This window comes from Camelus dromedarius, chromosome 13 (genome assembly GCF_036321535.1).
Source record: "Camelus dromedarius isolate mCamDro1 chromosome 13, mCamDro1.pat, whole genome shotgun sequence".
Taxonomy (NCBI): domain Eukaryota; kingdom Metazoa; phylum Chordata; class Mammalia; order Artiodactyla; family Camelidae; genus Camelus; species Camelus dromedarius.
Window position 1 is genome coordinate 58,864,515 of NC_087448.1, and position 23,030 is coordinate 58,887,544.

Below are 23,030 nucleotides of genomic sequence, written 5' to 3' on the forward strand. Positions count from 1 at the left end.
AGACAGCAGACAGTTGGACACGCTTTTTCACCCAATCCAACAAGCTCTGCCTTTTAACTGGAGTGTGTAGTCCTTTCACATGTAATATAGGTACTTGTAAGACTGAATTTAACTCTAGCACCCTGTAACTCATTTTGTATGTGTCTCATCTGTTCTTTTTTTCTCCTTTTCTGCCTTCGATTTTTTTTTAACATTCTATTTTATCTTCTCTATTGGCATGTTAGATACTTTTTATTTGTTTTAGTGCCTGCTGTAAGGTTTACAATCTACCTTCAAACAAAATTATATATTTCATGGGTAACCTTATAACATCACAACACTATAATTCACTCCCACTCCATGTTTTGTGTCTTCATAGTCATAAACTTTCTCTTTGTTAAGAATGTCACAATTCACTGTTCGTATTTTTGTTTTAAACCGTCAAAACTATCTTTTATATTTAGCATTTCCTGTGCTTGTCATTTCTCTCTGCAGATAGTTCTATTCTGGTATCATTTTCCTTCAGCCTGAAGAATTTCCTTTATCATTTCCTGCAGTGCAGTATAGAAGTAATAAATCCTCTCTACTTTTGTTTACCTTATCTCAAAATGTATTTATTTCACTTTCAGTTTGAAAGATACTTTAGATGAATACACAAAGTCGAAACTGTTTTATCGGTCAGCCTTTTAAAGATGCTATTCTATTGTCTTCTGGCTTGAACTGTTTCTAACAGGAAGTCAGTAGTATACTTATCATTGTTCCTCACAAATAATATGTCTTTTTTTCCTCTGGCTCCTTAAGATTTTTTCTCTATATCATTGGCTCTCAATAATTTGATTATGGTGTACCTTGGTACGGTTTTTCTTGTAGTGGTTTATTTAGCTTTTGGGGTCTCTGGGTTCATGTTTTCCACACACATTTGAAAAACAAATATTTTACATCTCCAAATTTTTTATGCCTCAATCTCGCTGTGACACTCCAGTTATACCTACATTAGAATGCTTAACAGTACCCGACAATTCATCTAGACTCTTGTCACCTTTTCTCCAGCTTTTAATTTTTTCCTACATGTGCTTCAGTTTGGACAGTTTCTGTTGTCCTCTCTTCAAGTTGACTGATCTCTCTCCCTCTAGAATGTCCCACTGGCAGTTAAGTCCATCCAGTGAGTTTTGCATTTCAGACACTGTATTTCTCAGGTCTAGACTTCTCATTTTGAAAAATTTCTAATTTTTTCTCTCAATATAATGTTTTCCTTTAAGTCCTTAAACACATTTTAAATAGCTGTTTTAAAGACCATATTTGCTAATTCTGTAAACTCTGTCGTTTGTTTAAGTCTGTTTCTATTGACAGATTTTTTTTCTAGTTGTGGTTCCTATTTTCCTTCACCTATTTGTTATTTCTTTGCATGCTCAGCATTATAAATGCTGTACTACACTGTTGATTGTATTTGTTGTGATACTTACAAGTGCTAAGCTTTGTTCTGGAAGGCAGGTAATTTAGTACAGATCCATGTGATCTTTCAGAAGTTTGTTTTTAAGCTTTATTAGTGTGAGTCTAAAGTAGCCTTTACTGTAGGACAGAATAAGCACACTTTTAAGGCTTGGATTGATCAAGGTCTCTAAAGCACTGTGTGAGCTCCAGATATTTTTCAGCTCACAGGTTTCCAGTAATTGTTATTTCTCTGGTAGTCTCACCCTGCCACCACTCCCAAATTGGCTTTATTTTTGTTTATACATGTATTCCTGAGAGTTAAAGACAGGTGGCTTAAAAGAAGGCAGTTAAATAAAAGTGAGGAAAATTAAGTAGTTCTCTTTAAAGATATCTGCTCTATTTCTAGTATATATAATGGAGGAAGATTCCTGAATAAAAGAATTCTCAAAGCATATCCACTTTCCTACATGCTCACTTTAGGAAGCATCTATAGTCCCTTTATTTCTTACTCACAGAAATAATTCTGATTCAATAAAAAGACATTGAGAGTTCTTTATAAATATGCATAATTGTGGTTTCTGTAGTCCAACCTCTATTTTTATATCATTTAAAGGTGAAAATTGGAGTTTGGCATTGAAAAAAGAACGTCCTTCTAATTCATCAAAAGGAAGGAAGGAAGTATTATTTAAAACTATTTTCATTTTCTATTCCTTTCTTCATTTTCTATATAACCTTACTTCCTGCTACTTAAACTTATTCAATAATTTATTCCAAGGCTGAGGTGCTTAATCAAAATCTCCTTTGAAAGGCAGTCAAACTATCAGGAAGAAAAAGGGAGACAAGAATGATAGGTGTCCCAAAGGTACTGCAACCACAGAGACAAACAGTTCAGGCAAACAAAACAAAATGAGGTATGAATAAAAGAAAGTTTTACATTTCAAAGCTCTATTTCAAAGAAACAATCGACATTTTAAATACAATATGAATAGAAAGAAACTGAGAACATAAAGATACGAGATTATTTTTGCTTAAAAATGAATTACCATTTTGAAAAGGTTCAAAGTTAAACTAAATGAAAGTTATCTATTATGTCAAATGCTTTATAAATAAAAGCAAATATATACTATGCCTATACAGTAGCAGAAATAACAACACAAATTATTTCTGAGAATAACAACCTGTCACCAATCAAGAAAAGGGAGAAAAAGTAGAGTTAGAAAATCTGCTTTAATGTTGAATCTTAAATGCGTAAAATGCTTTATATTTTCATAGCAACTTGATTTTTAAAGTAAGTAGCCAAATTGATACCATAATTTCTTTTCTTCTAAAAAAAACTCTGAAAATATATTCATAGGTTACATTTAATTTTAGAATACTTTGCAAAAAAATTTTAGAAGTTGGCTGAATTAAAAAAGAGGTAAATAGGTACTGAACAATTTCTAATTCTTAGCTGTACTTTCATTGTTTACATAAACCATATGCATATCTCAATTTTTAAATGTCATTATAATCAGTATGAATTTATAACAGGATGACAGGTACATACTATAAAACCAAAACACTAAATTAAAAGTTTATTTTCTTAAGTAATGTACCAAAAACTATATTCATTTGACTTTATTAATAAAATAACAAAATTAAATTATCACTGTTAAACAATGGAATAAAAGTAAGTGAAAAGTTAAAATATGTTTTCAGTAACAGAACACAAACATTTGATTTGAAATGTTATTTAAGCTTTAGAAAATCTGATAAGTCCTCAGAGATTATGAATTCAGACAGATCCATATAATTCAGTTAACTTTATTTTTAAATTGTTACTAAGATTAAGAAAGGAAAAAAAAATCTATTAAGAGGTTATCCCTGAGCCCAAGGACATGTACTTACAAATAAATGTCTCCAAACTGCCCTCTAAAAGGAATGTACTAATTTATACTCTCACCAGCAGAGTATATAAAAATGCCCATTTTCTCAGACCATTCGATTAGAACATGACAACAAATTTTTTTTTCAGTCATCTGATAGGCAGAAATTCTCACTGCTGTTTTAATTTGCATGTTTTGATAATTATCATCTTCTCATAGATTTACTTGCCATTTACATTTCTTCTGTCAGCTGTCCAAATAGTGCATATTTGGTACTGATTTGTGGGATCTCATTCTCTATTAAGGATAATATACTAAGGATAATTGGTCTGTTACATAATTTGCAAATATTTTTCACATTATTGTTATATTTTAACTTTGTTTATATTGGCTTTTTCTGTAAAAACTTTAAAGTGTTATATACTCTGTCCATTTTTTCCTTTATGGCATCTGGACCATATATCATCCTTTAAATACATTAAAATTTCCCCTCAATCATTATACAGTCAGACCCTAGTATCCAAGGGGGGTAGGTTCCAGGATCCCCTCAGATATCAAAATCCAAAGATGCTCAAATCCCTTATATAAAATGGCATAGTATTTGCATATAAGCTCCACACACCCTCCCATATACTTTAAATCATCTCTAGATTACTTATAATACCTGATACAATATAAATGCTATGCAAATAGTTGCCCATGTGCAGCAAATTTACATTCTGCTTTTTAGAACTTCCCAGAATTTTTTTTGGCAAATATTTTTAATATGCAGTTGGCTGAATACATGGACATGGAACCTGCAGATATGGAGGGCTGAGTGTATTATGAAAAGAATAATGGTATGTTTTACATTTCGTGATGCTCCGAACAACTTAACATTTAAATATTAATTACTGAAACATGTGGTTAAATATAAAAGAACTCCAGGTATTTAGTTAAAAAATTAAATAATTTGGAAAACACACAATTTGCATCACAGCATAATAAAATTTGTTCTCTAATCTCTCAGATCTTTATATTTCTGGTTATATTGATAGTATGATTATCCTTTAAGACAATAAAATATAAAAGCCAAAGAAAAATTAAAATGATTTATGCTGGCCACACTTAATATGGGAATTTCCTAACTCCAAAAATGGCCCATCCCATTTCCAGTCGATTCTAATTGATATAAAATTCTTTCTCATCCTGAGCCAAAAGCCGCCTCCTTGCTCTATGTACTGCTCTCCAGAACAGAAAATAAGTGGACCACCTCTGTGCCAATACATCCCTTCAGACAGCTGAAGCATTTTTTCCAGGTTTGATAGTTCTTTATCATGCTTTTTAATATAAATATTTGTTTATGTGTGTAATTGACATGTCATTATAATTCCATGAAGACAGTCAAAATGTCTTTAAATCTTATTCCCTAGTGCCTGATACATAGAAAGCACTCGACATACTAGTGGAAAAAATGTACAGATTTCTAATTTCCTACTTGTGAACAATTTTGTCAGTATTTTTCTTAACAAATCACATAGTATAATCTCTTACTTTCTTCTAATTTGTAATATTCTAATATTTTAATGTGCAGTTCTTTGTCTCGAACACATTCCTGATAAATATGTGATACTGAACAATTTTATAATATATCTACAGAAACTGCTTAGGTCCAAAATAGTCTATACAGTAGGTCACCTATGTTGCACAATGAATATATTATTGATCTTTCATGACATAGTCAATGCCATTTTAACATGTGTTAATTTGGTATTATAACTATGCTCCAATTATACAATTCATATTATTTTAAAAAATCATTCACTAAAAATAGACGTTTTGGAGCTACATACATGTAAAGGGTAAGTATGAACAGGATAAGGTCAGATCTCTTAGGGGTGCTGACACAGAGAATAAGGTTAAGAACTACAGATCTTCAGTGGCAAATCTCCTATTCTTGAAAATAATTTTTTTCTAAGAAATGTGCTTGGTATTAAAAACGTGACTCTTTACCAACTAATTGGGACCAAAAAATACTTACTTCACTGTGGCACTTAGGAGAAAGTTCAGCTGTGGCATTAACAGGTTGTCTGGGGCTGACAGATAGCGATCAAACTGAACCTAAATGAAACAGAGATGCAAAACGCAAAGTGCATACAACTGTTAACAGACAGTCCAGGTAATCAGCTCTTTTAAGGAGCAAATCGGAGGAAAACTCCCACATTCCAAATAACGAGTTCTTTGTGATCAAAATGAGTTAGTTCTCACACCTTCTATCTAAAACTCACTGTCAACTCTTTAATATAGTCAGTATCAGCAATACCGGCTTTTAAGATTCCGAATCCAAGCCATTCATCTCAACGTCCCTCATCAAAACTTCTGAGTCATAATACTGAAAGTAAAGTCATGAGATCTCAAGTCTACCTTACTTTCTTAAATCCAATATATTTGTTAATTATTCACTCATCTATTCATTCAACTAATATTTATCAAGTGCCTGTTACTGGTAAGGTACCATGTAAGGTAACATGAATATAATGGCGAGCAAAAGAGGACCGTCTCTAGTTTCAGAGAGCTTATGGTCCAGTGAGAGAGGTACAATAATGTAAATAAATACATAATAACAAACTGTTAAACGCTATGAAGGAAAAACAAGGTACTATAAAAGCGTAAGTCAGGAGTCCAAGCCTAATCTGGGTGTTTGCCAAAGCATTTCTGAGGAAGGACAATGCAGTGAGATCTCAAAGATGAACAGGCATTAGGTTAAGTGTGTGTGTGTTGGGGACATGGATGAAGGCCTAGGTGAGAATGAGAGTGGCTACTAGAGATCAGTTCATGTAGGACTTGTGTGCTCTTCTAAGAGTTTAATTCTTATTGCAAAAGCATTAGGAAACCATTGAAGGAGAGAAATAATCTGATTTAAATTTTAAGAAGCTAAATCTGGCTGCAGCAAGAATGGAAGGGAAGGTTGCAGTAGCAGATGCAAGGTCACCGCAGAGGTAGCACTTTGCAGCATCTTAGACAACAAGGGAAGCGGGTGGAGAGAAGAGCAGATATCTGAGAGCGCTGGAGAGCAAAATCATCAAGATTTGGTTAGTGATAGGATGAAAGGGCTGGCTCCCAGATTTTGGATCTACGTAATTTAATTCACAGTATTACCACAGTTCATAACTGAATTCTTTATCCATTTATTTAGTCGTGTGATAACTGCATCCCTTACTAGATCATGTCTACTTTCACTCCAGTTCTTCGCATGGTGCCTACATGACAGAAGACCCTTGGTTAATAACTGTTGCAATAATAAGTGGATAGGTGCCCTTACACTTTCTGAGTTAAAAACACTTGGAAAAGGACCTGGGGTTGCAGGTGGCGGAGGAGAGTTAGAAGAGTTCCTTCTGGGACATGGTGAACCGATGTGCCTTGGAAGCTTCCAAGGTGGTGTACCAGACAGCTATATATAAAACAATGGATCACACATAAAACTCAATCAAGATTTTGTTCCTTTAGAGAGACTTAAGGTATTCAACTCAATTGTTTTTTAAAGACCAGGCTTACGTAAATCTGCAATGGGGTTTAAATACATTTTGTGGGTTTATACTGTGAACTGGATATGTGTCATTGGGGAAGGAAAAACAGGGAGGAAACACACATTTACTGAGTACTAACTAAGGTTATAGATCCTTGTGCAGAATGATGTCCTGATTTTTTGGGGGTGGGGGGTAAATACCATGAAGTGGAATTACTGGGTAGTATGCTGAGTGTATATTTAACTTTCTAAGAAACTTAACTTTTTTTCAACAAATCGAAAATTTACTCATTTTCATTTTTGAAATTTTAAAATTAAATCTTTGCATTTCCACAGTTTTACTGTCATGTTTGACATACAGAAGTAATGACATACTGTCTATACATACTTTTATCATATGTTTAGTTACGATATTTAGTGTTTTTAAAATCTACCTTGTCTAATATCAATTCTGTCAGCTCTGCATTCTTGGCATTTGTCAGGTATCTTATGGGCCTATTCCTTTATTTTCAGTTAAATTTAGCTCTGTCAGATGATAGCTAGGAAAGCCTTGGCATCAAAAAATTCACCCAAGAGAATTACTTTTTAAAGTCAAACCACTGTGGTAGTGAGAACTGAAACACTTAGGACAGGCAGTATGTACGGTAGGTAAGAGCACAAGTGCTGGGTTGACTGGGGCTGTCGGGGGATTAAAGAGTTAATACACAAAAAATGCTTGTCATACTCAACATACGTTAATGGTTGGTGTCATTACTCATCGTTGCTGTTATTACTACAAGCAGTGGTATAGTTATAAAGCTTCCAAAGGGGATCATTCTGATGAGGGCTAAATGTCACCCAATTGACAGCCATATACACACATGCACAGTATATACTTCAGATGTGGAGACACGCTACAGAGTGGCGCTCATGCAGAAAGGGATGGGCAAGCAAGCTCGTTACTAGAAAAGAAGGTAATAACGTGGAGATTCGGTGAGGATGACACTCAAGAGTAGCATATTATTTTAAGACTGGAATCCAATTTCAGTTATCATCTCAGGAAGAAGTCAAGAACTACAAGCCAAGGATGACTGACAGCTGGAAGTCTGTAATGACATATAGCCTAACTGCTTCATGTCTGTCATTCCCGGTTCTTCATCAGGTTAGGAGGAAAACTCTGAAACTGAAGAAAACCTAAACAGGAACGATGAAACCCTTAGGGTATGGTGGAATATTACTACAAACGTATGTCTTGGTCAGACCCCCTTAGTTAAAGGAATACGTGTGCAATCACTATGCCTGGACCCAATGTGAACACAGCATATCAAGAGGTAAAGTTAACACATGGGAGAAAATAAGAATAATGTTCCATAAGGAAACCTATATTGAAATGCTTTATTATGTACTTACCATTGCAGCCTTCAGTGCCACAGAATCCAGGTTGGGCAAATTAGCTAAGGAGCCCTAAAAAGACAGAAAGAGAAAAAAAAAAAAACCAAGAAAACAGGTGCTATACATTTCAGTTCACTTATGAAATACAGTCCATTAGTAATACAGTCCATGGCCCAAATTAAAAAATTTAGCTTATTTCCAAAGAACTCAAATGTCACATCTTCAACCTCAGTTAGAACAGGGACTCTTATCTGTTCGTTTTTGTATCACTAGCACAAAGGCACTCAGTAATACTTGCTGGAGGGAGTGAGAAGCATGTACGCTTATTAACAATGGAAATAGCAGGATACTTCAGATTAACTCCTAAGGAGAAGAAAAGGGGCGGTGAAGCCCAGAAACGGCAGTGCAACATGGGGGCTTTAGAAGTTTCACTTTGACAATTTTAGACAGTATAAAAGGCTGCAGAATTGGTTCCTACTGGTAGAAATTTGCTTACTACTTTAACAAAAGAAAAAATTCAAAATTTGTGATTTTTGAGAGCTTCGCTTAAGAGTTCCTGGGCTATAAAATATTCTTCATACTAATGTCATTTAAAATAGTTTTTCTGCTTTTTAAAGAAAGATACCTACATGGTTTTCTAGGGGTCACAGTACTCCACTTTCTAATTCTAAAGGAGTCCTATAACTTAAGATCCTATGCTAGCCCCAGAAGTATTTACTTTTCCAAAGTAATAGAACATGATTTGCTAAATTAAAAAGGGGATGACTGATATTTACACAGTAATCTAGACATTCAATTAACTGACAGTGATAAAGGACTCTGAAAATTTTACCAATATGAATATCCTTCAAATATTTTATAATACTAATTTTTGTATAAGTTCATTACTTTTAACCTGAACTATTTGTAGTAAAAAGGATAGTTAATACTTTGGGAAGCTTTACTATATCTTAGGTAGTCAAGAACTATACGTGTAATATCTCACTTAATCTTCAGAACAATCTATGATACACGTTATTACCTCCAATCTACAGATGAGGAAACACACACAGAGAGACAAGTCACTTTCCCAGTGAAAAACTGCTATTAAGCGGCAGAGCCAAGATTCACACCAGAGTCTGCTCTAGAACCCACACTCTGAACTGACGCATCCAATCAGGAACATCCTGTGCTTACCTGTTCAGGTTTGTGCTGCTGCACAGTGTTATAGATGTAACTCAGGCCTGCTCTAGTTAAAACGTAAGAGGCTTGCTCATTTATAAGCGTGTCCAAATGTGCTTCAATCTAAAATAAAACAAAATTGAAAGAAGTGTTTTAAAAGAAGAGTAAGACTGTGGAGAGCCGGCTGCTTCTACATAAAGGCTCCTCCTTCCTCCAAAGAGGAAGTCCTCTTACAAAAGGGAGGGAAAGTCTTACTTAAAATGATAACCAAAGAGGGTTCCAGGACTAGTCAAAAAATTTGAGTTGCTTCTCCGCTCTTTTAAAAGCTGGTATTAAGCAAATCACAAGCAAACAAATAAGAACTACTCATCAACAACAACAGCGTAAACCACACTACTCGGGAAGGGTTCTGGGAAGACAAGGACCTGAGGTTCCTCACCTGCGCACTGCCGCAGGCCCCCAGCCAAGCCAGCACGCCCTCCGGAGACACCTGGCAGAAATCCCACGGGGGCCGAGGCAGTGAGGCCTCGTGAGGACACGGCAGGCCTGTGACAATCAGGGGACTGCTGAAGACCCAGCAGAGCTGGTCAAAGGCTTCGGGCTGGGGAACCGCCCAAGACGGCCTGGCTGGCAGGGGTGAGCTGCACGTGCTCACCGGCTTTGTGCTGCCTTTGGGGAGGCCACCTAATGCTCCGGGGGCAGAAGCCGGGGAAGGAGACCCCCCTGGCGGGATGAAGCCCTTCCTAGCGGGGAGAAGTCTGCTGCCCCTTCCTCTTCCCAGCACAGGCCTGGAAGTCTTGAGGCCTTCCTTCTCCCCTCACCAGATAGTTCCCTGGGCTCTACCAGTTTGTCGGCCAGCAGCACAGGACAGATACTATCTGTTACCACCTGAATACTTGCCAGTGTCCAAGTAACTCCAGTAGCTGAGCCCCTCCCCTCAAAACTTACAACTGATTTAAAACAGGTAAGTAGGCACCAAGAGGAAACCCACCTGAACGATGGGAGCAAGTATTTTTTCCTGAGGCAACACTATTGAAAGACACAGAGTACTTTAATTTTTTTTTAAGTGCATGGCCAAGAAAGTACGATTAGAACCCTTACTTAATAGACTTAGTGGAAATCAAAGAAAAACAAGATTGCAAATATAAATATTTAAGGAAAGAGTTACTGCAAAGAACCAAATTAGTACCTGAAAGAAAAATGGAAGAATAGGAATACAGAGTAAATATCAAAGAAATACACTAAAGTGAAGAGATTTAAAAAGAAACTAAAAGACAGATTCAGGAGATAAAGCCAAGGACAGGAGCTTCAGAACATAAAAAGTAACAGATGGAGAAGTGATAATTAATTAAAGATAACAGGAAACTTCATTAAACTAAAGAAAGGGTTGAATCTTCACACTGACAGGACTCTGTAAAGTCCAAGATGGAAATAATAGAAAAAGAGATATACCAAAAAACACCGTGAGGAAATACATGAACTCAAAGGAAAATACTCATAAGCTTCCATATGAACAGAATAAGATAAGAATCACAAACAAAAGAGAATCAGATTAGGCTGAATTTCTTTTCTTTTTTTTTTTTAGGCTTAATTTCTTATTTTAAATACTGGAAGAAGCTAAGTAGAAGTGGAAGAAAATTAATAAACTATTGGCAGAAAAGGTCTGAAAATCAAGAATCTTTTAGTCAACATGGTAAACTGTTACTGCGGGGGCCGACGCCTTCCAGCATCCACATCCTGGCACAGTCCTCTCGCACACTGCCTGTGGGCTGGTCCACGCAACCAGCACTGGCCACCAGCCTCTCAGCAGGCATGACGCAAGTTCAGGCTTAATGAGCAATTACGTGGTGGGGCTTGTCCTCTTGGAATGCAAATAATGACTTTGGAATATTTAAGAAACAAAGATAATTGGTGACAAAATAGATTATTGAACACCTGATATATCTGCACATCTTGAGAACAAATTTAGACAAATGGCAGAGTTTGGAGTTGAATTAGTGATAAATACAGTAAAAAAACCAATGAATTTAAACAAAGTATTAATTACACATAAATTTAAAAAAAGCAAGAAAGGAAAACTAATCATACTTCATTATATTTCTTTTCAAAGAACTAGAAATTAGAAAATACCATAAATTTAGAGGTCTCAAAACTCATTCCTTTCAAAAACTCAAAACGTGACCAATCTGTACTATAGTCACTGCCAAACTGTCTATATACTGCTGATGACAAAGGAGATAACTTTTTGGTTTTTTTTAACATTAGATCTACCAAAAGTCACTATTTCAAAATCAGAAGCCAAGTATCTGGTAAATTTTATAAATGGCTTTGTTGTGACTCTTAAGTGATCCCATTTGGCTTATAGGACTGGAGCTCTCGGTACAACGAATTGTAATGTTTTGCCTAACACTGGTTTACACAAAGATAAAAATATATCTGTCCTCTGCAGCACCTTCTGCACTAGCTACACAGCTTGAAAAATGCAGCACATTATTCACAGTTCAGAAACTGAAATCTGCATACAGAATAATGGTTCACATTTGTCAGAAAAACTTCCTTCTACCATCCCATATTATGGCTTGAATAAAATATCTTACCCGTTACATATTTTGGCCCCTCCAAAACAACGGAAATACTGAACATGCTTGAGATGTGGCGGGGGTTGGGGGTTCTATCAGACTATCAAAAGGAATTCACAGAAATTAGGTCACTGAAATTAGCTTAAAGTCAGCAACTGAGATCACGGATAGGAAAAAGATTTCATCGCAGTGAGCAGGCGCTTTATGGCAAAACTAACCTGAAACTGTAGCATTTCCAGACGTCTGTCGGTGAATTCAAACAGCGCTAAAGTGGTCTTCATCATATACAGTGAATTGACCATGAACGTGGCCATGTCAGCTGTGCCTAAACTGCTGGCTGACACGGTACACATCTGGAGGAGAGGGTCCAGGACACATGATAAAACCTAGAAATGAAAAATAAAATTAAATGTTTTCTTTATTTCCCAAGAGTGAAACAGGTCTGTGTTAAGGGCACTTCAGATTGAATGCCAAATTAATAGGAAGGGGGCCAACTTACAGAAGCACATAAGAAAAAGATTAAATGGCATAATAACTGTAATAGTTTAAAAATAAGCATCCTCTGAACACTTTTTAAAGATAACTGGTTTAATATTTGAAATAAAAAGCAATGAGAGACTGTCAAAATATATGGGTTATAAAAGGTCAGAATTTCAATAGAATGTACAATACAGGAGCAGTAAGAATCACTACAAATGACTGTACAGTGTACCTGCACAAAGTCAGCCTGACGGGCATCCAGAGGTACGACCGAAGAGTCGTGAGATGCTAACACTTCACGCAACAGCATGAGCGTCTGATTTAACGCAGAACTTGGTCCAAGATCAGGTGGCGGGAGTTCAACCTAAAATAAAGGACGATTTACCCCCTATTTATATTTTTCTACTAAATTTTAGTGTCTAAATAAATGCCAGTTCACAGTAAAATAATACATATAAAAGACATAAAGCACTGGCTGACACATTTCAAAATCTATAATTTATCTGTAAGTTATCTTGTACTAATCAGCACAGAAAGCGACACAAAAGTTTTTTGTTATTTTACCTCACAATTAACATATCACAATTAGAAGTAAAGACTTGGTACTTCTAAAATTTAAAAAAAAAATTATGAGGAAACTTAGCAGCCTTTGAATTGTAGAATTATATTTTCATATGGATTTGAAATGACCCGGTTTTGTTTTTTAGATCAAGTCTTAAGAAAAAACCAGTCTAGAGACCAGCACTTCACAAACTATAATATAACTGAGAATCACCACCCATACTCATGCCCAAATCTCAGATATTTTGGCTCACTATGTATACGTATGGGGTCTAGAAATCTTTCAACAAGCACCTCAGGTGATTTTCAGGACACTGGTTCACGGGCCGCACACTTAACAGAAACAATACAACATTGCCACCGAAATCTCGGGTTCTGGAGTTAGAGATTAATTCTACGTTTTGTACCTACCACTTACTAGCTTGTGACCTTGGGAGAGTTATTTAAAATCACAGAGGTTCAGAGGGATTCTGTAAAGATTATAGGGGATCACTGCATCTCAACTACTGAATAACTGGCTAAGTTCATTACCTCTACTGGATGGTATCATGAGATCCAAGAGGTGCCTGTGATTTTTTTTAAAAACATTTTTCAATATACTTATAATATATATAGTCAGACTTTATAAATGAAACAAAAGCTAGTACTTAGAAATCCATGTAAGGCACCATACCCTTGTGTCAGGTACACAGGAAAGCATAAGAATTTTAAAATATCAGGATTTGTATTAAGAATGCTTTATGTATAAAAGTTAATACATTAAAAGTGACAGCAGGAATGGCAAAGTATGGACCTCCAAAAATCCTCCCTCCTTCCTAAAAGCAACAAAAACAAAAAATTATGAGACACGCCAACAAACAAAACACCACAGTCATTTACAGGAAAAAAAATCCCGATAATCAATAGAAACTTTCCCTGAGGAAGCCGAGATGTTGGAAATACTAGCCGAAGACTTTAAATCAGCTCTTTTAAATGTGTTCAAAACTAAAGGAAACCATGTTAATGAACTAAAGGAAAGTAAGAGAATAATGTCTTATAAAATAGAGAATATCAATAAAGAGAAATGGTAAACAAACAAACAAAAAAAACCTGCCAAATAGAAATACCGCAGTTGAGAAGCACAATAGCAAATAAAAAATTCACTATAGGGAGTCAACAGATTTGAGCAGAAAGAATAATAAGTGAACTTAAAAATAGGTCAATTAATATTGACCAATTTGAGGAACAGAAAGAAAAAAAAATGAAAGAAAATTAACAGAGCCTCAGAGACCTATGGGGCAACATTAACAACAGCAGTACAATGAGAATCTCAGGAGAAGAAATAAGGGAGGGAAGTGCAAAAAGAGTATTTGAAGAAATAGTAGCAGGAGATCTAGCAAGTCCAATTAAAAAAAAAAAAATTAAACTAAATACCCAAGAAGTTCATGAACTCAAAGCAGAACAAACTTAAATAGATTTACACTGAAATACATCATAATCAAACTTAAAAGACAAAGATAAAGAGAGAATCTTGAAATCAACAAGAGAGAAGTAACTCATTCTGAACAAAGGGTTCTCAATAAGATTAACAGTTGACTTCTCATCAGAAAACATGGAGACCAGAAGGCACTGGATGACACACTTGAGGGCTGAAAGAGACTGTCAATCAAGAATTCTATATCCAGCAAAACTATTCGTCAAGAATGAAGGAGAAATTAAGACCTACCCAATAAACAAAAACAAAAGCTTTTTACTAGCAAACCTGCTCTGCAAGAAATACTGGAGGGAATCCTTCAGGCTAAAATGAAGGGACATTAGACAGTAACTAAAATTTAAAAGTTGAAGAGAAATCTCTTTTATCTCCTTCAACTAAGGACTTTAAAAGCCATGCAAATTTAAAGGTCAGAGCTTTCCATAGTTAGAGCCAATGGTAAATGATACAGGGAATGCTACTTGAGCTCACTTCATTGAACAAACTGCCCTTCCATAAGGCACTTTTACACACACTCATAGGTGAGATCAGCAACAGGTCAGAATCACACGTCTAAAGCAAAGTGAAAATTATAGCAATTGTCAGATAAACAAGATTTCAGACTTTACAACTCTATCCTAGGAATAATGCAAAGGAAATCTAAAGAAGAGAATGTCTGATGAATATGCTTCCATTATTTCAATTTAATTTCATCTAAGTGAATTTTGTTTCTAACGGTTAAACATTACACAAAGTAAATCTTTCTCTATTTCTTCTGAAGTCCCTCTAATGCAATCCTGTGCTTACTTCATACTGACCTTCTATCATTTGTATCTACATATATTTTGTATTTATATATATGGCTGTAGAGCCCAAACACTAGAATTAAGTGGGCTTTGTGATTTAGAGAATCTACAAAAAAGTCGTAGCAATTGTTAAAAAACAAAGCCTATGAACTTCCTGTATAACAATAATTACAATACAGAAACTCCTATAAGCTTTGATCTGCGCAGCAAATACCAATCTATTTACAAGTACTTCCTCAGAAACCAGTCACCACTAGCAAGTGAGTGGCAGATGCATCCTCAGAGTATCATGAGTAGGAGGAAGAGGTGTTACTATTACAGCTACTTGGACTCAAGCTAACAATAGAAATTTTACACACTGGTGGAAAAACGTTGAAGAATATGTAAACTTTTGCCCTACAAAAAAAAATATCTCCCTCATGTTCTAGACTGTGTGCTATTAACACCAAGCATGTTAATGTCAGTAAATGGACACACATCACTGATTATGTTCAAAGCATACACCCTTAGGGACAATGAGCAAACACCTTAAAAAAAAAGCCAAAGAAGGTCGCTAAATTAGCTATGAAAGTGTGTAGCTCAACAAGGTCCTATTGTATAGCACAGGATCAATATCTTATAATAACCTATCATGAGAAAGTATACATATATAGTTATACATATACTACATATAACTATACTATATAACTATATATATAACTACATATATATCACTGAATCACTATACTGTACACCAGAAATTAACACAACATTGTAAATCGACATCATAAATTGACTATACTTCAATAAAAAAAATATATAACATTAGTAGTCTTCAGAAAAGTACAAATCAAAATGAAATACCACCACACAACTTCCACAATGGCTAAAATTAAAGACTAACAGTAACAAGCACTGGAGAGGATGTGGAGGAACTCAAATTCCCATACATTTCTGGTAGGATAAACTGGTACAACCGTTTTGCAAAAATGCTTGGTAGTAGCTATGAAAGCTATCAATCCTATACCCCAGATATTCTATTACTGTATATACACACAAGAGAAATGAATACCTACATCCACCAAAGGACATGTACAAGAATATTCACAGGGGCTTTATTTACAATATCGAAGAACTAGAAATAATATAAATGTCTAATAATAACCTGTAGTAAATTTATATAATAGAATTATTAAACAATGATTTAAAAAATGAACTACTGCTAAACACAACATGGATGAATCTTATACAATGTTAAATGAAAAAAGTCAGACTCAACAGAGTTCAACACTATGAATTTATTTAAATATATTTCAATAGCACACACAAATAGGAAAAAGAAGTCAAACGGTTGTTTACTCTGAGGGGTACCAACCGAGAAGGTGTGTGAAGAAGCTTTCTAAGGTGCTGGAGGTGTTTTATATGTTGATCTGGATAATGATTAGTGAACATACACAAATACAAAATTTTAATGAACTTTACACTTAAGGTCCGTGTACTCTTAAGTTTTATCTCCATTTACAATGAAAGTTCATTTGATCTTTTGTTGTTTATATTATATAAATATTGAGAATCAATGTTTTATAAAAATATCTAAAATTGATAAAAGTGATTAATAATAATTATAATGTACAAAAGAACTTTATGAAAGATATTTTCATAACTTTTATGTACATTTTCCAATTAAAAAAGCTGAAGTATAAGCAAAAATTTCACATTTAAAAGCATTTGGTCTCCTGGAAACTTCATATTCTATATATTAGAACCTCATTCTTCCTGTGTTTACTGTGATGCTTTGTATCCCTTTTGTAAATAGGGGCTTTGACTTTATTAGAGGAAAATGGAAAGGCTGCACCATAAAAACTCTAAAAACTGTTTTTACCACCTCATTCCACTGCCAACTTTAGCTTTATTCTTTCAAATATCTTCCATTTAAGGTCCCCTAATTTTCCGTACTGTAGCTTCTTAGGCCACTAACCCATCTGCTTTCAAAAAATAAAAACCAAGCCAAACAAACAAACCCTCATATTTTTAAACTAATTTCTTCATTCTGTATATAGATTCCTTATGCTCTGTCTCTAAATATACATATGTTTTAGAAATTGACAGGGAACAGAACTGAAGTTTTTTTAAACCACTTTATTGAGGTAAGATTGACATACAAAAAGCTATGAATATTTAATGTATGTAACTTAATGAAAGTATTGATACATGTATACCTGAAACCAAGTCTCCCTAAAACCGAGTTCCCTTACTCAGTTTATGATGAACTTCTCTAACCAAAACTGTATTCTCTTTCTTGTCCCACTCTCCTTCCCCTCAGGACTGAGGAGTATCAAAGAAGAGGGAGGATCAAAACCAAGCAGGATCCTGTGGGGCCTTCCCAGGTACAACAGGCCCTCCATACCCCCATTTCTTGTTTGTAGAACAAAACACTTTTAGTCCCCCCTAGGCCTAGGTCCCTGAGTACCAAACAGACCCAACTAGTTAAGGACTAGAATAACAGAGACACAGGACTCCGGGTTCCTCCTGAATCAGCAGGGTACAGATAACAATCTGATGCATATCTCTGAATTGTTCCGGAGAAACTAAGATCCCCCACCCAGGGAGAGGATGGTGAGCGCATGCTGACCATTAGCACCAGACACTAGACTGGTTGGAACGAGAAGGCTGAGATTCCCAAACATCACCTTGTTACCTCACTACCAGCCAATCAGGAGATCCACCAGCTCATCACGCATCCTAGGACCCTCTTCCCTAACACTGTCTTTAAACACTCTTGCCTGAAAGCCATCAGGGAGTTCTGGTCTTCTGAGCATGAGCTCTCCATCCTCCTTGCTTGGCACCCTGCAAATAAAACCTTACTTTGCTGCACTCACTGTCAGAGTTTGCCTTTCCAGACCGTGGGCCCATGAGCCTTTGCTCAGTAATATACCCTTGAAACCATCTCTACATCCTATGCTTAAAACATATCACCTCCAAGTTTCCTCTTATTTATTTATGGAATTAAAGTTTTTAAGTCAATCAAGTTATTCAAGATAAATCTAAGAGTGCAAGCTAACATTTGTTTGAAATAATTTCAAATAATTACAGCTTGTTTCACATACTTTTATTTAAAATTTAAAAAGCATTTCAGCTGAAAACATTTTGTTTTTCCTGGCAGAATAATCTACAAGAAATAATGTAAAACTCAAACTATCCATCTAAAACAGCACTTCTCAAACTTTAACAGGCATATGAAGGACCAGGGAATCCAGCTAAAGTGTATATTCTGATTCAGTAGGTCTGGGGCCTGAGATTTTTAATCTCAACTAAACTCATAAGCTCCTAGGTGATGTCCATGCTGCTGGCCCAAGTACTACAATTTAAATAGTGAAAAGAGATTCTAGGCAGTAACCATATCCTAGAATTTAAATCAAAATTTAAAGGACTGTTTAGGTTTTTTTTTTTTCAGTAAGCTGGGCAAATCAATCCTGACTATTATTAATTTGATAGGGGTTTCATTTATGACATACTGTATCTTTTAAATTAGAATTGTACTATTACTATAGTGAACAGAATTTTAGAAAATGTCTGTCTAGCTAAAATTGATACGACATTGTGTCTTTTGTAGTACAGAACATATTTCCTTTTAGACTTTGCTAGATTTGCAGTTATGAATGTTTCAGGAGAGCTTGATTAGGATGGGAATACACATACTTGAATACTCAAGTGCTTCAAACTGCTTTGTTAGGGAAAAGGTACATCGTTCAATAAAATGATGTCCTTGAATTTTTTTTTCATACTAGATAAAGAATTAGTTCCCAAATATGTCTTTTTAAAAGCACAGAAGGAACCATGAAAGGAGTTCATCTCTGGCTATACCTTTATTTTAAAAGCGGTTCTTTCCAACAACTTTACTATCCATTTAAAATTCTATTAACAAAAATTTCCACTTGGGTGCTTTGCTAATGAAGACCATTCTGCAATAAGTGTCATTTTCCTCATAAGGCTAGAATCTTTTTAAAAGAGATGAATGATTTACAAGGGGAAGAATAAGTGAAAGATATAATATAAAATATGGAACATTAAAATTTGGCAAAGAGAAGGTAACTCTTGAAAGAAACTGGAAATAGTTGTATATACAAGCAACACATAAGCTATAAAAAGTATTATATTCCAATCTCAATATTAAAATATCCCTAAATGTGACCCAATTCATATCCAAGAAAAACATTTCAGGGTACAATTACTAATGATAATGACAACAAAAATAATAACCAAAACCTATTCAATGCTACAAACTCAAAAAGGCTGCAGTATTAATTGGGACTTCATACTTTCAAATTAAAATTCTTTCTTTCCCTATTTTTACCCTATTATGTTCTAGGTTCTAACTGGAAGATTCAGTGTTTAAAACTTGCCTTTTATTAGTCATTACATTTTCCTATTTTCTTGCAACTTTAATTAACTGAAGAGAAATAAAGTATGTAAGAACTTAGTGGGTTTTTCTGAGTAAAAATAAAGTAAATGGATCAACACTTGTGAAAAATAAATAAATGCTTCCTTTCCAACATGGACAAAAATAAACTTCAGGTAGATTTAAAATTTTGATACAAAATTGAAACTACAGAAAACCTAAACATAAATTTAAATGAATTTATTAAATAATCTAACATTTTCCCACTGATACATGATTTGTAAATACTTTCTCCCACTCGTGGGTTGCCTTTTCCCTCTGTTGATAGTGTCTTTTAATGCCCCAAATCTCTTTAATTTTCACGAAGTTCAATGTATCTATTTTTCCTTTTGTCATCTGTGCTTTTGGTGTCATATCCAAGAAGTTACTAGATCCAATGTTGTAAAGCTTTTGCCCTATGTTTCTTTTAAGAATTTTTATAATTTTAGGTTTACATTTGAGTCTTTGATTCATTTGGGGCTAACCTGTATATAGTGTTAGATCAGGATCCAACTTCTTTCACACGTGGATCCCCAGTTTTCCCAGCACCATTTGTTGAAAAAGATTGTCCTTTTCCCATTGAATGGTCTTGAAACTCTTGTCAAAAAACATTTGATCATGTATGCAAGGGTTTATTCCTGTGCCCTCTATTCTATTTCACTGTTCTAGACATCTGTCTTTATTCCAGTACCACACTGTTCACTGTAGCTTTGTAGCAAGTTATGAAATCAGGAAGTGTCAGTCCTCCAGCTTTCCTCCTTTTTTTTTAAAACCCAAGATTGTTTTGGCTATTCAGGGTCCCTTAAGATTTCACGGGAATTGCAGAATGAGTTTTTCTACTTTTGCAAAACGTGTCATTGAGATTTTGAGAGGGATTGCACTGAATCTGTAGATTGCTTTATATAGAATTGAGATCTTAACAATATTAAGTCTTAAAATCCATGAACATGGGATGTCTTTCCATTTATTTGTATCTTCTTTAATTTCTTTCAGCAATGTTTTGCAGCTTTCAATGTGTAAGTCTTTCATCTCCTTGGTTAACTCCTAAGGATTTTATTCTTTTTGGTGCTATTATAAATTGAATTGTTTTTGACATTTCCTGTTTGGATTGTTCATTAGTGCACCAAAATGCAGCTTTTTGTGTGTGTGCTTACTTTGTATCCTGATATTTTGCTGAATTTATTTGTTAGTTCTAACAGTTTCTGTGTAACCAAAAATCTTTAGTGTTTTCTACATAGAAGATAGTATCTGCAAACAGAGATAATTTTACTTTTTCCTTTCCAATTTGGATGTCTCTAATTCCTCTTAACTACTTGCTCTGGCGAGAATTTCTAATACAGGCATACCTTAAAGATACTGCACGTTTGGTTCCAGGCCACTGCAATAAAGCAAGTATCTCAACAAAGCAAGTCACATGAATTTTTTGTTTCCCAGTGTATATAAAACTTATGTTTAAACTATGCTGTAGTCTATTAAGAGTATAGTAGCTTTATGTCTACAAAAACAATGTACATATCTTAATTTAAAAATACAAAGCAAAAAACAATTACAACGGTAATGCCCATATTGCAATTTGCCTCTTGTCCCCATCACATGAATAAAATTGTTATAAGTCATGGGTCATCTGTATACTGACAAAGGTAACAAACCTGCTATCCTCACTTTATGAGAATTCTTCATACAGTATCTATCATCAATCATGCCCTCCTTCTTGAAATTCTATTGGTTTTTCTGATGAAACTCTTCTCATTTTTTTCCTGCCTCTCATCATCCTTCCTCAGCATCCTCCCATGGTTGGGCTTATTTTCTTCTTTTAAATGTCAGTATTTCTCAAGACTGTCTGTCCTGGAAGATCTACTCTTATTAAACATGATTCCTAAAGACCTCATAAAAATCCATGGATTCAACAATCTTTTATATGCAAAACTCCCTGAATTCAAATGTATATAGCTCCGTACTAGATTAGACTTGACTGCAGGCTATCCCACATGTATCTTGTCTAACTTAGACAATAACATCTTTATCCCCCAAATTTCACACTCTCTCTTTATTCAAGTTACCTGGAATCAATACTCCCAGGTTGATAACACAGGAATTATTTTAGATCTCCTCCATCTCATTTACCCACATTCAATCAGTCACCAACTTTTGAAGATCTGCCTTTACCCCTCAAGAATCCGTCCCTTCATGGCTCTTCCCAGAGTCTCTGCCTTGGAACATGTATTTTCATAAAAACTACTTCGATATTCCCTTAATTATCCTGTCTGCAACCTAGCCTATTTACATGCCACACCACTTTCCAATGATTTTTTTTAATAAATGAAAAATTTGTTTATTGATTACCCATAGCTTGTGCTCTTGGATATTCTATCTGTCTCCTCTGCTTAGGATGACCTCTCCCTACCACCTTTCACCTACCTCATCTACTATGCCCTTCAAAGTTCAAGCCTTGTGGCTCCCTCTCTGGAAGGCTCCCTCTCTGTAAGTGTATACTATACATATCCTCCTCCTACTGTGCTAGCATAGCACCTCGGGCATGCCTTTCCTAAAACCTGTGATTCTACAGTAGTCACAGAATTTATTTGACAATTTTCCATGAAAAAAGAAGCAACCCAAGACCAGCAGACGGCTGTCTGCCCTTGTATTCTCATCAGCAAGTATGTGTCTGCTCATGTGCAAAGTCTGTACCACGTATGAATGATTTTAGAAAAACTGTGTCTAAATAAGAACTCATATAAACATATCTATAACTAGAGTTGATTGACTATTAGTAAACTGGTACAAACAGAGGTACAGAAAAATGTATAAGAGAAATATTCCAGCTCCACAAAATCATGCTGTTTTTCCAAAAAAATTTAAGTCATGCATGGGGATCAGAAAGCAGATCTTAATATCCTATTAAGGCTTCTCTAAGATTAAAAATGTAAAAATTGACCAGGTACTCTGGATTGGATTGCTATTGACTGTTCCACACTATATTACAAACCTGTGACTAATATAACCAAGTTGTTAGATAGAGTAGTATAATTAAAAAAAAAAAAAAAAAACCAGGATGGTGATTGTGATGCATCCTTGAAAAACTTTTCAGTCTTCAATAATCAAACAAAAATAAAGAAGGATTTGGTCATTGTAAATCCATTCCTTAAGGTCTTGCCAATTTATTCCTGCATAACACACAGCTCAATTTAAAATAGTAGCTCTCATAGAACTCTTCCAGGTTTTTGCTGTCATTGTTTATTTTTGTAGGAGTTTTCTGTTATCTTGCTTGTTTTCACAATTCATTATAGTATACAACTTGAAGGAACAAATTTCCTAAGGACAAAGCCGTAACAAGAGAGTGTAAAAATATAAGTAAGATGTTTAGAAAAAACAGTAAGTAAAAGTTCTAGTTTTCCAATCTATATGTCATTTTAGCCCTGACCTAA

General features: G+C 35.0%; 1 protein-coding gene across 1 annotated transcript in view; it reads right to left on the bottom strand.

Moving 5' to 3' along the window:
- The window catches only part of COG6 (component of oligomeric golgi complex 6), a 62,432-nt gene that overhangs the window by 7,130 nt on the left and 32,272 nt on the right, over positions 1-23,030 (bottom strand). Inside the window, exons 14-18 of the mRNA XM_010982417.3 lie at positions 12,604-12,735; positions 12,110-12,277; positions 9,328-9,435; positions 8,170-8,223; positions 5,296-5,375 (exon numbers count right to left, since the gene is read on the bottom strand). Of these exons, the coding sequence (XP_010980719.1) occupies positions 5,296-5,375; positions 8,170-8,223; positions 9,328-9,435; positions 12,110-12,277; positions 12,604-12,735 (542 nt within the window). The remainder of the gene's footprint in view (positions 1-5,295; positions 5,376-8,169; positions 8,224-9,327; positions 9,436-12,109; positions 12,278-12,603; positions 12,736-23,030) is intronic.